The sequence below is a fragment of the Dromiciops gliroides genome, chromosome 4, assembly GCF_019393635.1.
Source record: "Dromiciops gliroides isolate mDroGli1 chromosome 4, mDroGli1.pri, whole genome shotgun sequence".
NCBI classification, from domain to species: Eukaryota; Metazoa; Chordata; class Mammalia; order Microbiotheria; family Microbiotheriidae; genus Dromiciops; species Dromiciops gliroides.
Window position 1 is genome coordinate 226,575,015 of NC_057864.1, and position 14,321 is coordinate 226,589,335.

Sequence of the window (14,321 nt, forward strand, 5' to 3'; positions counted from 1 at the left end):
CTTATTTCATTGAACAAATATTTTATAATATATTCCACTAACTTGCCTAGCATAAAAGTAAATGAGAGTCATTATTAAGGACCAAATTAATTCTATTTACTTTCCTTGGATTCTAAAATGATCTGTCCTAGGAAAGATATTTATGTAATTATGTAATTTAAAATGATTTTCTATACTCATCTGATGGAACAATGAATAGTGCCCTGGTCCTGGAATCATGAAGACCTGACTTCAAATTCAGCCTCAGATCTTAATAGCTATGTGACCCTGGATAAATCACTTAAACTGTCTGCTTCAGTTTCCTCAACTGAAAATGGGGATGATAACAGTATCTACCTCTCAGGGTTGTTGTGAGGACCAAATGAGATAATATTTATTAAGCATTTAGCACAGTTCCTGCACTATATAAATGTCTGTTCCCTCTTCACCCTGCCTCCTAGCCAAGGGCTAGCCCAGCCTATGGACATATATATTTTAAGTTCCCCATTGGTGATCCCTGGGTGTGATGGGCTTAATTTGGAAGTGTGTGCCCACAAAGCAGGATGAGCAAGATTTTTTTCATTATTTAAAATGTAGTTTTTCTTCCAGGCAGATGGAATGACCCAGAAAAAAAAAATTAATGAGTAGATTTTTTCCCCATATACTGATACCTCATTGAAGACTTAAAAAATTGTTACATCAGGAAAGAGATTAGACTTTAGCTTGAGGCTGAAGTAAAAGTTAGAAGTCCCAAGGAGGCTACGTTAGGCTTGATATCAGGAAAATGGTCTTAAAATTAGAGCTAACTAAAAAAATAGAATGCTGGTTTTTAAACAAAGGCTAGATGACCTCTTCTCAAGTATGTTGTATTTGGGATTTGTATTTAGTTATAGGTTGGGCTGAATAGCTACTGAGGTTCCTTCTGACTTTGGAGCCTTGTTATTTTGTAACCTGGGACAATATTCCTTCTAGGAGCAATTGGCCTACAATCCCCACTTAATCTTGGCAGATTTGAAGTTTTCTAATGATAATTTATTTCCTCTATCTCTAATTTTATTTACTAATTGCAGAACATTTTCCAATGAAGTCAGAATCCATTTGTTATCAATATTCTTTCAAGACCACTGTGAGGAAAAAATGGGGTAGAAACTAAAAGAGTAGGGGGCAGCTAGGTGGCACAGTGGATAGAGCACAAGCCCTGGATTCAGGAGGACCTGAGTTCAAATCCGGCCTCAGACACTTGACACTTACTAGCTGTGTGACCCTGGGCAAGTCACTTAGCCCTCATTGCCCTGAAAAAAAAAAAGAAACTAAAAGAGTAAGAAGTTAAGGCAAATTAAATTAAAAAGTGGGAAAAACATATTTATTAACTACTTACTAGTGTCAAACACAATGCTAAGTGCTCAGGATAAGTTGAGATGGTGAGTATCACAAGAGGGCCATAGACTGACATGCTCTGTCCAAGAACAATAGCAGAGATCATGGATATGGAGAGGGGCAGAAAGGGAGAAAAGGCTATCTTTGCAGTAGCAAAACAGTTGGTAAGTGTGAGATAGTTGGAGAAAAGGAAGTGAAAAGCAGTGGCTGGGGGAGATTTCCTGAGCTAGTGCTCCAAGACCAATCAGTACAACAGCATCCAAGGGCAAAGGTTTCTCTAGGGAAACAGTCATTGGTGAGAAGGAGATTGCCAGAGAGCACTGAGTTTAGAGACCTGCAAGTACCTGAGCATGCTGATGTGAACCATTTAAACCATTTACAGTTGCAGAACAAGATAAGTAAAACATATAATCTTCACTATATGGCACCTATCGAAAAAGACAAGTCAAAGAGCTAGGACTGAAGAATTTGATTTGAGTAGTTTTGAGAGGGGAGAAGACAATGAAAGAAATGGGAAAAGCCTAGGAGGAAAGGAGCTTAATTGCCTGGGTCTTCCATCATGAGCTATCTTCTTCAACACCCAGAAGTAACTAAGAAATCTCTAGGTCTTTTCCAGGTCTCTCCAGAGTGATGGAGAAGTTTTCCAAATAGGGAGGAGAGCCAGTGGGGAAAGAGACATAAGGAGAAAATTTTGGAAATGATATCATTTTTCCCTTTTTCTAAAAGAAACAGGAATAGGGAAGTGAAATGATTTACCTAGAATCAATTAAATGACTCAGCTAGAAATCAAAGTTCTCCATCTTGAATTCTTCCTTCTAAATTAAGAAGTTTCTAATTATCTTAAATTGAACTTTGATTTGTTTTTGATTAAGTTTTATGAGCGATTTAATATTGTCTAATCTGGTTCTAAATAGTCTCCCTTTTCACACATCTAAATATCAATACCAGTTTATCACTTAGAAGAGGGAAAAGCACTGGGAAATTGGCATATTTATATTCAATAGGACTGTTAGTTTTGTAGATTTAGAATTAAGAGGGCCATCTACTCCAACCCCTTCATTTTACAAATGAGGAAATTGAGGTTCAAAGAAATGAAAAGGCTTGCCTCAGGGCACACAGACAGAGTGAAGATTTGAATTCAGGTCTTCAGATTCTAAATATAAAGGTCTTTCTTTTCAGTATACTAGACTATCGCCCAAACATCCAGATGAAATATTTAAAATTTGGTCATTCACTCAATGACTCAATCAACATGATACCCACCAACCAGTCTGTTTTTCCTTTAGATTGAATTCACCAAGTTGGCTAATTATGTAAGCACTATGTTGACTCACCCTTCATGATATACTCAAACATTCTAACTTTATTAAAAAAAAAAAAGGGTAAATGTCAGCTTCTCACCTAGGCCTTTGATTAGACACTCGACTTATCCCTTACCACTACATTCAGTGACACACATTTCCTCCTCTTCTTGTAACTACCATTTCTGAGGGTTTAGTGTTAAAGTACCTAGATCAATACCTTATACATTCATCACCAACAGTACCAAGTACAGCATGGCCCAGAGCTCAACAATGGGGTGAGGAAGGTACCCCCCCTATAGAGTTCTGTAAGCAAATAGGGTGTGTCATAATAGAACAGATTTCACTTCCCCAAAGCTAATACATATAGTCCCCAGACTTCTACTCCTACTCTAGGATTCAACAATAATTCCCATTCCCCTCAAAAAAAGCTGAAATTAAGATAGAAGTGTGATGTACCAAATATAAATTTGTTACTAGGAATAAATATACTTAAGGTCTGCACTTTCAGGAGGAAAAATATGGGGTTATTATTCACTTATTGAAATATTCAGATGAGTGTTCTTTATTTTGGACAATCCTCTTTAGTTACTTCTCCAGGTTTATACTTTTCTAGTGTCTGCATGCAGTGGCACAGCAGTAACTCATAACAGTAGGAAAATGGTAAGGTGGAAATTCTGAGATAATTTCTAGTACTAACCTGTTTGGTATACTCTGTTGAAGTCTGGACCTTTACCATTTAATTTACCCTAGCAATGTATATTGCATGTAATAAGTTCTAAATAAATGTCTGTTGAATGAATACACATCCATGAATAACATGGGTGAATAAAGCCATTACAGTTTTCAGTACCTATCAGATTTAGTAAAAGGCCAGGGTGAGTATGAAAGTATATTTAGAAGCCAAATGAAGTGAGCTTAATTTAATAGTATTTTAAATTTTTTTTCTTTCAGTTTCAAAGAAGTTGGCACCAATACCACCCAAGGTCACCTTCAGTCAGTTAGGTGGTATGACTGACCAGTCTGCTGGCCAGCCATCCCCAGTCAGCCTGTCTCCTACACCACCAAGTACCCCTTCTCCCTATGGACTGAATTACCCTCAAGGTTACTTACTGGTTTCAGGCCAGCTTCCCCCTGCTACAACGCTCTCCCTATCTACTCCCGTCATCACAAGCACTTTATCCAAATCTCGGCCCACTCCTAAGCCCCGACAGAGGCCCACGCTGCCACCTCCACAGCCTCCTACAGTAAACACTTCTGGCTCTGGTTCACAGTCTGTGGACCACCTTGTGATAGATGGCATGTCCTCTGGGGAAAGCATGTCTACAGGTAACCAAGCCACTGACTCTCTAGAAGTTTTCTATGAACTTTAGTAGAATATGAACAATGGAGAGGTTATTTGATTTTACTGATGGTTAACCAATTTCTATTTACCATTGAGATTGTTGTGTTGGTGTCGTGTAATTTCTAAGACAACATCCTTTTACTACTAATGATAAGCCCATTGAAAAGCAGCTAGAATTTAAGTCAGTTTGCAAAGATCCCAGGTTCTCTTTATACTTTTAGCATTTTGACATTGACACCAGGAGCCTCTTAGAGTTCCATACATTTTGAATTTCTCTAGAGAAATAAACCTTGAAAAAGAGCCTTTGAAAATGTGAAAAGTGACAGGAGCATGGTTAACTAATGAATCAACAGGCATCAAAATAGTCATCTCTACCTTTTATGCTTAAGAATTTGAGAGATTTCTGTTCTCATATGAAATGGATAAAGTCACAGAACTTGTCTAAGTCTCAAATTAAGAGAAGGTAAATAACTAAAAACATTTTCTTCCTGTTAGTATAATTAGCCTGTTGAACTTCCCTATTTCTAGTAACAGGAAAAAAGAGCTCAAGTTAAAGAGAGAGAGAGAGAGAGAGAGAGAGAGAGAGAGATCATTCCCCTTTACCCGAATTGAGAATCTCAATGGCATTACAGATCCTAAATGATGAGCTAAAATTTATCTTTGGGTTGATCAATGAAGGTCTTTATTTTAACAATAAAATAGCTGAGCTATTTTCCCAGATAAATTAAGTTTTCTATTTTTAAGTATGAAAGTCCAATCCACAGATATGTTCAGTAGGTGTGATTTGTTGAATAGGGAAGAAAGAAAGAACTTTTGAAACTTTCCTTCAGGGTACTGACCAAGCCCAAGTATATATTTAAAACACACCTGTTATGACTGATTAATTTGTAGAAAAGTTCCTATAGTTTAGGAAGTCAAAAGCTTTGGGATAAGTAAAATAAACCTCTACTGAGAGAGTAGATAGCTTGGTGTTTGACCCCAGGAGCAGAAAAGGATGGCTTCTTAGAAAATAATCCTAGTCTTCTACCTCCTTATCTTGATACTAAGTCATTTTCATGTGACTTTTGAGATAATCTCATAAATGGGCAGCTTTATTTTTAAACATTGTCTTTGGACAAATAGTTTTCCCAAAAGTAGCCATCCCATGGCTTTAATAGAATTATTAAGAATGTTTTTCAGGGGCGGCTAGGTGGCGCAGTGGATAGAGCACTGGCCTTGGAGTTGGGAGTACCTGAGTTCAAATCCAGCCTCAGACACTTAACACTTACTAGCTGTGTGACCCTGGGCAAGTCACTTAACCCCAATTGCCTCACTAAAAAAACCAAACAAACAAACAAAAAAAAGAATGTTTTTCAGTCAGTCAGCAATCACTACAATGGTGAAAGGGAATAAACACACTTATATAATGCTTACTATGTGCCAGGAACTGTGCTAAACACTTTTTACAAATATTATCTCATTTGATTCTCACAAAAAGCCTGTGAGATTATAATCCACTATGATGGATTATAACAAGCTTTGGGAAATTGTATATATGTATGGCTATTAAGTTATAGGAAAAATCTTTGAAAAACATATTTGAACACCATTTTCCTCCTCTATAGTTTGCTTCATTGACTGAGTTTATTGTAGTGGTAGTGCCTTTTCCCCTAAAGACAGACCTTAGCCTTTCAAGCTAAGGCATCTTCATGGATGAATACTTGCTATTAACATATTCTTTGTTACTCAGCATCAATGTCCCCAAACTGATTTTTTAATAATGATATATCTCAGACCAGTGATCTCTGTAACCACAAAAAATCCCAGGACAGTTTTATACTAGGTCTGACATGGAATAGAAAGTATTCCCCCAAAATGGGTCACATCTTTCTGCTCTTTTACACTTTTCAAGTATAAAAAGGAAGAAAAGGGTAGTGAAAATTATTGGGAATGATTTAAAGAAGTTGGGGGAAAATATTTAAAGGAAGAAACATATCTTTGATGTGAGAAATGGAGTGAGCTATCTTTTCTTGGAATTATTATTTTTTTTTTTTTGGTGAAAGGACTGGGGACCAGAAGGCATTTGAAAAGACAGTGGCTCTTTAGTTTTCAAATAGTCCATGGAAGAATTTGAGAACCACTGAGCGGGAGAACAAATATGTATTTCCCTACACAGACACACACATGTACAAACACACATTGTTTCTTGTTGTTATTACTGTTGTTGCTTTCCATACTGTTGAGTTTTGTCCTAATTGTACAAGTCCCTGAAACAATTTCTGTAGCCTGTAGTATAATACCTGTAATTGTTTTGTTTGCTTAACTGGTGTGAACTGAAATTCTACCTTACTGTGATTTTCAGCATTTTCTCAGTTCTGTTCTTGTTTACTTGTTTTTATTCCTTTCTCCAAATCCTATCATTGTGTCATTGCAGCTGTTTGACAATGAGTGGCGCAATTGTGGATAAGTATGAGGGGGATTTTCAGGGTAAGCTGGCATCCCAGTCTCCATCTCCCTTCTAATTCTGAAGGCTAACCCAGGTCAATTTGACAGCCGCTGTCACTAACTCATCACCTCTGCATGTGGCTCAACCTGAGTTGCATGGCTGTGTGGCTCTTACTGATTCCACAAGCTCACTAACAATGAATTTATTAGTAAGCTTATTCGGCTTCTTAGAACTGCTGACCTTTTTCTATTCTTCTGCTCCAATTAAGGAAAAACAATTTCCCTTCCCTCCTCCCCTAAATCACTTCATTGATTGTTTTTCTATACTTGTATGAGCACCTTCCCCTTATTTCATTAGAGGTTGTTATTTCATTAGAGGTTGGTTGATTGATCACATGACTTTCTATTCCAAAGGGTAAACTTTAGCCTGTAATCTCAATGTTTCCTGGAAGTATTCTTAGAAAAAGTACCTCTAGAAGTCAAATGCAAGACTTCTAAATTATCGAAAGGGACTTAATATTTTACCAGGGCTAATGGATGAATGCTGTCCTAGAAATCAACATTACCACCTGTTAACCCTTTTTCATCTCAGCTTCTCTCATCTGTGCAAAGTAGGGATAGTAGCCCCTGTTCTTAGTAGCTTCACTGACCTTTCAGGAGGTTTAACTAGCCTACAAAAACAAAATCAAAGGATTTTTATGACAGGGACTATAGACAGTCAACTCTAGCCTACTCGCTTTACAGATAATGAAACTGAAGCTCAGAAAGGTAAAATAAATTGCTCCCATATCACATAAATGGTAGTAAAATTGAGTATTTAAAAGCATAGAACAGCTCCCAGTAAAGTGCTCTTTCTACTATAATAAGCTGCCTCTCTTAAAGTTTTCCACAAAGAGCACTTTTAAAAAACAAAAACTCATATATAGACTGGGATGTATATAGTTCATCTCTACATATCTGTCCAGTTTGGGAAGATCTTTTAGTCATTCAAAACCAATTGCAATGTCTCATTTTGGATGAGTAATACAGTTAGATTGTTTCAACTGTACAGAATAAATCATTTAATCCACCAGAAGTTTTGTTCTAATTCAGTTTGTATACTCTAGAGGTTTAAAGATGTATTTCATTCAAATAAATTTCCACTTGTCTTCAATCAATATTTCCATAGGAATTATAATATTAAGGAAAACAAGATTACATAGAACCTGGAAGAATAAACTGGAACAAAAGTTTTGAGACAGGAAGAATTTTTTAGAACTTTACTGAGATAACTTTCAAATATTCTTAAGCCAGGCTCTCTAGCCATTCCTAGGCTGACACCACCTAACACAGGCATGTGAATTTAGCATTTTGGTTATTATGATAGAAAATTATGATGATGCTTTATAGAAATACTTGTGTATTCCTTCTTTTGTGCAAAAGCAAGTTTCCAGAGAACTAGTAGATGGAAAAAGGAATTAGAATAGAATATTCACAAGGGCTACTTGATTTTCTTAGGATCACAGGGAAAAAAGCAAGAGAAAACTGGCATTCCTGTCTCCTATTAGGTTAGTTGAATGAAAGGATTGCAATAAGTCTGGTTACTTGCAATGGCCATTGTGTCAGCTTGGTATAATGTAAGGGCAATGGCTGCTCCCTTTGCTTGCTAATTGCTCTAGCCATCTTTCAGCATTAAATGTCAGGCAGAAGAGATGAGGGAGTCCATATACCTTCTCCTTTTAGCACTGCAGTGACCAAAACAGGCCCATCTACATAGGTGAAGGGAGGACTAATACCAGGCCTGTCAACCTTGCTCACTTCACCAGCTGATAGCTGAGCTCTTCAGCCCCAAGGTCTCTGCCTGTCATTGTGTCTTTACAGCTAGAATGGGGTTGGCCTATCAGAGCCAAGCCTTGATAAGAATGTTTTCTGGAGCTGCCCAAGAAACAAGAAATAAACTCCTTTCCATAAAGGTCAGTGAAAGGGGTTCACAAGGTTGAACGACTTCATTTTCCTTTGTTTTGTGGGGAGCAGTGCTACAGAAGATCTATTTTGCTTCCCCCTCAAGTTGCTCTGGGTACATAATGACCAAACAGTGGTAGGTATGTAAAAGTGTATTAAATATATATTATATATTCAATCAGCCTTGTGCTGTATCTTGCCAAATGACATGACATAAATAAGAACAAACCCAAAGGAAGAGAAAGCACACATTTTGCAAGTTCTTTTTACTTTGGGGGTTGGGGGTAAAGGATTGTAGTTTTCAGGCTTCTTATCTGAGGATGCTAGGAGTTACTTTCAAATTTCCACCAGAAAAAATCTGACTCAGGTTGCTTGCATTGCATCATCACAGATCTTTTAATTTTTTTCTTTGAGGCAGGGTGGAGTCAGAAGGTAGAGGCAGGTAGATAATCCCATTTGAAAAACCTGCACTTTGCTGTTTCCACTATCCAGTGTTTGGAGCTCTGCAGCTCCTTAATGATTCCACATTTCTTTAACACTAGCTTAGCAGTCCTTGAGAACCCATTTAAGGCAGTGTAGATAACAGGATTAAATCAAACTACAGTTATAATTTTTATGTTAACTCAAACAAAGGGTAATTTTACAAGTTAAAGATGTTCTAGGATTTCCACATACACAATGGTCTTATGGTGGGCACTTTTTTCCTGCTAGTCATAGAAAGTCCTTTCCATCCCACCCTGACTCCCATGAGGAAAAGGTCTTTGCAAGGGAACTAAAGTAACCTTAAGGGTAATCAAAGGGGATTTTAGATCTGTCATAACAGGGGATAGTTGCCAGATCTTCTTTATGACAAGGTGTCTGTTTTGGGCCAGTGTATTGTGACTGGAATTAGAGTTAGAGATCCAATTCTGGTCAATGCACCTCATGTGCAACTGTTTCTTCAAGTGACAGAGATCTAATCTATCTCCAGCTATTTCTAGGCTTGTTGGGGTAAGGAGCCCAGCGAAGCGCTGCTTCTATAAAGGGGGTGGGAAGCATCAAATTTACCTTCTTAAGCTCTTCATGGGAATTGGCTAGGCAATTAACTGGGGTTTTTTTCTCTCCACTATGACACTGAAATAGGACAAAATTACCAATATAGGGTTACTTCATAATTTAGTGCAATATGAAGTGACTACTGTGAACTGGAATTTGGGGGTAGAATCTATATGTCTTAGCCTCTCCACAACCTTATTATGAGTAGGGAAAATAGGAACAAGAGCCTAATCACAAACATCTCTCATCTTTGCATTAAATAGTATGCTGTCATAAATGCATCATCTCTTAAAAAAAAAAGTGTGTACGAGTGTGTGTGTTGGGGGGGTGGGGCAGGGAGGGGAGGTTGTAGTGTGATGATGGTAATGGGATGAGCCACAACTCCCTGCTTCCTAATGCTGACTCTACTTCCATCTTTTTAGCAAGAGGCATTATTTCAATTATTTTTCTCTGCCCATTTCCAGATCTTGTCCACTTTGATATCCCTTCTATCCACGTAGAGCTTGGTTCTTCACTCCACCCCGGTCTCCTGGAGCACATGACAAGACAATCAGGGAATGAGAAAAGAGACTCAGAGGAAGAGTCAGAAAGCACTGCCCTTTGACACTGCAGCTCCTCACCTGACACTCTTGTACATACACATACCCCCAGAAACACTTCAAGGATATGTCCAGTGCTCTTACTAAGCATTTTTCATCAGCACTTTCTTCTTTCACTGCCAACATGAAGTTGGACTTTAAAGAAAACCATTGATCTCCTATCTATGGCAAGTGTTGATGATACAGTGGTTTTGTTTGTTTTAGGTGGTTAGTTTAGCCTTCTCCAATCATTGCCTTTTGACTTGTTACCTAAGTGAATTTCTATCTTCAGCCCTGTGTGGAGTAACATCTGACCTCTCTCCATCTAAATACTCCTTGTGTGACAAGTCCTTATGTTTCCAAACAGAAGGAGTTGTGAAAACTCTCCCCCATCCAAACACAAGTCCATTTCAGTCCATGAAATCCTGTTATTTGACTTCCCCACTCTTCTCAAGGATAAAGAATTCATGTCCATAGAAAAGAGCTGTTAGGTCTGAAGTTGATGTTTTCTTTTAATGACCTCATAATCATTTGATTACACCAGCTTGAGTAGTCTAGGATCTTGTAAGCATTTGGTTCACGAGGTATGCTCACATCCATCAACCTCCACTGGATCTCTCCTTATTCAAAAGTTACAATTGAATAGCAATAATTCCATGTCCTAATGTGTGGAAGTGGGACTGGTTCCAAATGGAATAGGCAAATACTGCAAAATGTATTTGCATATTTTCTTCAATGGCATTAAGCATTCCAATCATTAGATTACATCAGTGACAGAGAAAGAGACATGAGGAAAAGGGCATATGAACATTGACCCAAGAGATCATTGCAGGGCAGAAGGGATTAAAAATTTGGACTTAAAGTTATAAATGGAGTGAAAAATTAAATTCAGGTCATGCATGCAAAGTCAAAGTTTAAGGTTTTATCCTTTGGAAAAAAATATATACATACTATAATGTTATATTTGTATATATGAAATCTCTATATTTGTTTAATTTGAGATGTTTCATCTAAACTAATGTACAAATGTACAATGAAAACTTAAATGCTTTGTTATTTTTCCCAGCACACTGTAAAATAATTCTTTGCAGGATTTGCAAATTAAAGATGTTGTAGGCATTGCACACTTAATGGCAAGTATAGCTCATTATCCAGTTTGTAAATGTAGTAAGGGGTGGGGAAATCACCTTTATACATGCATAAGTTGTCAAAAATAATGTTATTAAAATATTTATTGTCACTAAACATGGCCTATTTTATTGTATTTGAAAAAAAAAATGCAAGGAACAAGTCTCAGATTCAGGTGACCTAAATTGGTGCCTCAGAAGAATCACTAGATGTAGGTTCTAGACCCAGCATTGCACTACCTAGCTGTGAGATTTGGGCACAATTTCCTTAATTTCTGGTCTGATTTCCCAACTGTAAAAACAGAAGATAGAATTACCTGCCCTGCCAATCTCACAGAATTATTGTAAGGATCAAATGAGCTCAGTCAATGGAAAAGCACCCTAAAATGTCAGGTGATGGTATTCTTTCAACTATGTCCTCTATTTTCAGAAAACTCTAAAATGGAGAGAAATCTCCAGTCTTCTGCTGGCCTCTTTCTTAACCATGAGTTCCTAGAAATATTTCTATTTTTATTTTTATTTTGCTATTTTGCTATAGCATTTTCAAACTAAATAACAAACATTCCCTTTGCAAAATTATCTTACATGATTGAACGCCAAAAGAAATGGTTAATTGGCAACCTCGTAGTTTTTAAGGTCAAATATTAAATCCATTTTGTTTTATCATAAGAGAGTAAAAAGGGTTATGACCACAGAGGAAAAGGGGAGAGAATTCGCCACCTACACATAATGAAGAACTTTTAGGGAATCTTCTTGTCTGTGTGTTTTCTTCCAGTCATTCAGTCCCACCAAAGGGATATTTAGCCATCAGTAGTCTTTTATTAAAAGCTTACTCTCAGGTACTGTATTAAGTACCTGGGACAAAAAGACTGGCAAAAACCCAACTGCCTTCAAGGAGTGCACATTGTAGGAGACAATATCCAAACAATTATGTACATAGAACAAACAGAATAGTTGAAAGTTAATCTCAAAGAGAAGGCAATAGTGGTGGGAGGGCACCTTCCTCAGAAAGTAGAATTTGAGCTCAGTCTTGAAGGAAGCTATGGAAATCAGTAGGTGTAGGTAAGAGGGGGACTACACCTTTTTACTGGCAAGTGGCACAGAGTTGGGAAATGGAATGTTAAATATGAGGAACAGCAAGCAAGAAGGCCCATGTAGTTCAATTATAGAGTACATGGAAGGGTGTCAAGTCTAAGAAGACTGTAAAGGCAAGAAAGGGCCAGGATGTGAAGGACTTTAAATGACAGAGCATTTTAAGATTGATCCTCAAAGTAAGAGGAAGGTTACTGAGAAGGGGCTGACATGGCCACATCTGTGCTTTAAGAAAATCACCCTGACATCAGAATATTAGGAGTTGAGAGAGGCTTGAGCAAAGGAGACCAACTAGGAGGCTATTTTTAGGTGTGAGGTGATGAAAGCCTGTACCAGAATAGTTAACCAAGTGAGTCTTGTGCCCATTCCTTGTACACCAAAAAGGGATGTGTAGCACTAGTAGAACTGGCTCCCGTACCAGTGTATAAACATCACACCAACTCTTTAAATCTTGGTAGAATTGCTATGCCATGCAAACCAAAACAGTAGATTAAAGTAGACTTCTGTAAGCAGTCAGGACATTCTTGAATCTCTGTAGCTTCCCTGAATGCAGTGTCATTCTTATAGCACTCAGCTAGCCAATAACCACTCTAAGGTACAGCATGTTCTCATTGAAGTAGTGGTCATTAGTAGGCAAGTCTGAATGAGAAGACAGAACTGAATAAGCACAAGGGCAGCTAGGTGGCGCAGTAGATAAAGCACCGGCCCTGGACTCAGGAGTTCAAATCCGGCCTCAGACACTTAACACTTACTAGCTGTGTGACCCTGAGCAAGTCACTTAACCCCAATTGCCTTACCGAAAAAGAAAAAAAAAAAAAACAGAACTGAATAAGCACAAAGTACCATAGTACAATTCCTGGACCAGTCACATGTTGAAGTCATATTACATATTATCTCTACAACTGTTTGTCCTTATGGATTCTAGTCAAGTTTTCGAAAGTAAAATTTAGTGTTCAGAGAGAATTCTAATTCTATCTTCTGGAGGAAAAAATTGGAGAAAGGAGCCAAGTCAAACTAGTAGTTCCAAATGTCTATACATAAATTTCTAAAGTTCAGGTTGTAAACAAGAACCAGAAAGTCATAATGCAAAATGGACCTCATAGGGATTACTGAGATGAAATTCATGACTGCCCCTATATATACTTTATTTCAGAGGTTTTAACCTAAATTTTATAAACTTTAAAATCAATAACTATATTTCAATATAATTGGTTTCTTTTGTAATCATGTTATTTTATGCATTTAAAAACATTATTGAGAGGGGGTAATAGGATTCATCTAACTGCCAAAAGAACCTACAGAATTCTGCCTTATACCAGAGGACCAAAGGATAAAAAAAGACAAACCTAAGTAATTGTGTCACCTGAGTAGACCATTCAGACAGAGAGAATGGAGTTTGGAAAACAGATCACAAATCTGGCATAGAATTATAATATAATAGGGATGGAGACCTGCAATGATCAGACTCTCTAAGCATAAGCAGAACAATTTATAATTGCTTGACTTGCCTTACTGATAATTTTGTATTTTGACATGGTACAAAAAACAAAGAAAAGGGAAAATTCTATTTTAGATCTCATTCTCAGTACAAGGCACTGATTGGTGGAAACAATGGGAACCTAAAGGGAAGGGACTACTTCATTATAGAGTCTAGAATAGAGGAGAGAAAAGCTATAGTCTGACATGCCACCTAGATTTTGGGAAAGCAGATTCCAAAGAGGAAAGAAGAAAGACAAGAAGGACTCCATGGACAAAAATGCTACAAGGGAAGATAGTTCAGGAGATCCTCAAGACTAATATTCTGAAGACACAAAGGGAAGCGATTTCAAAGAGGAAGATGGGATTTGTCTTAAGAGACCAATGTGGATCAAAGGAAACTCACCAACCAAGTAAAATTTTAAATAGGGTAGAGCATTAGGCTGAATCTAATAAGATAAAATTAAATAGGGATAAATTAAAGTCTTGCACTTGGTTACAAAAAATGAACTTTATACAGGAGAAGCATGGAGGAGAGCAAATGTTCTAGAAAAGACCTAGGGGGTTTTAGTACACTGCTAGCTCAAGGAGTCAGAAGTGTGATTTAGCCAAAAAATCTAATGTGACCTTGAACTTTATTAAGAGG

The 14,321-nt window shown here is 37.5% G+C and overlaps 1 protein-coding gene across 5 annotated transcripts in view; it reads left to right on the forward strand.

Annotated features, from left to right (window-relative positions):
- Positions 1 to 11,269, forward strand: part of ARHGAP44 (Rho GTPase activating protein 44) — a 147,435-nt gene extending 136,166 nt beyond the window's left edge. For 2 of the 5 annotated variants that reach the window (XM_044001813.1, XM_044001814.1), the window contains 2 exons: positions 3,612 to 3,986; positions 9,867 to 11,268. In XM_044001813.1, the coding sequence (XP_043857748.1) occupies positions 3,612 to 3,986; positions 9,867 to 10,006 (515 nt within the window). In that variant the 3' untranslated portion in view covers positions 10,007 to 11,268. Of the gene's footprint in view, positions 1 to 3,611; positions 3,987 to 6,415; positions 6,469 to 8,286 lie in introns of all 5 variants that reach the window. The other 3 variants (XM_044001815.1, XM_044001816.1, XM_044001817.1) reach the window with 3 other exon arrangements.
- The last annotated feature ends 3,052 nt before the right edge of the window (positions 11,270 to 14,321 follow it).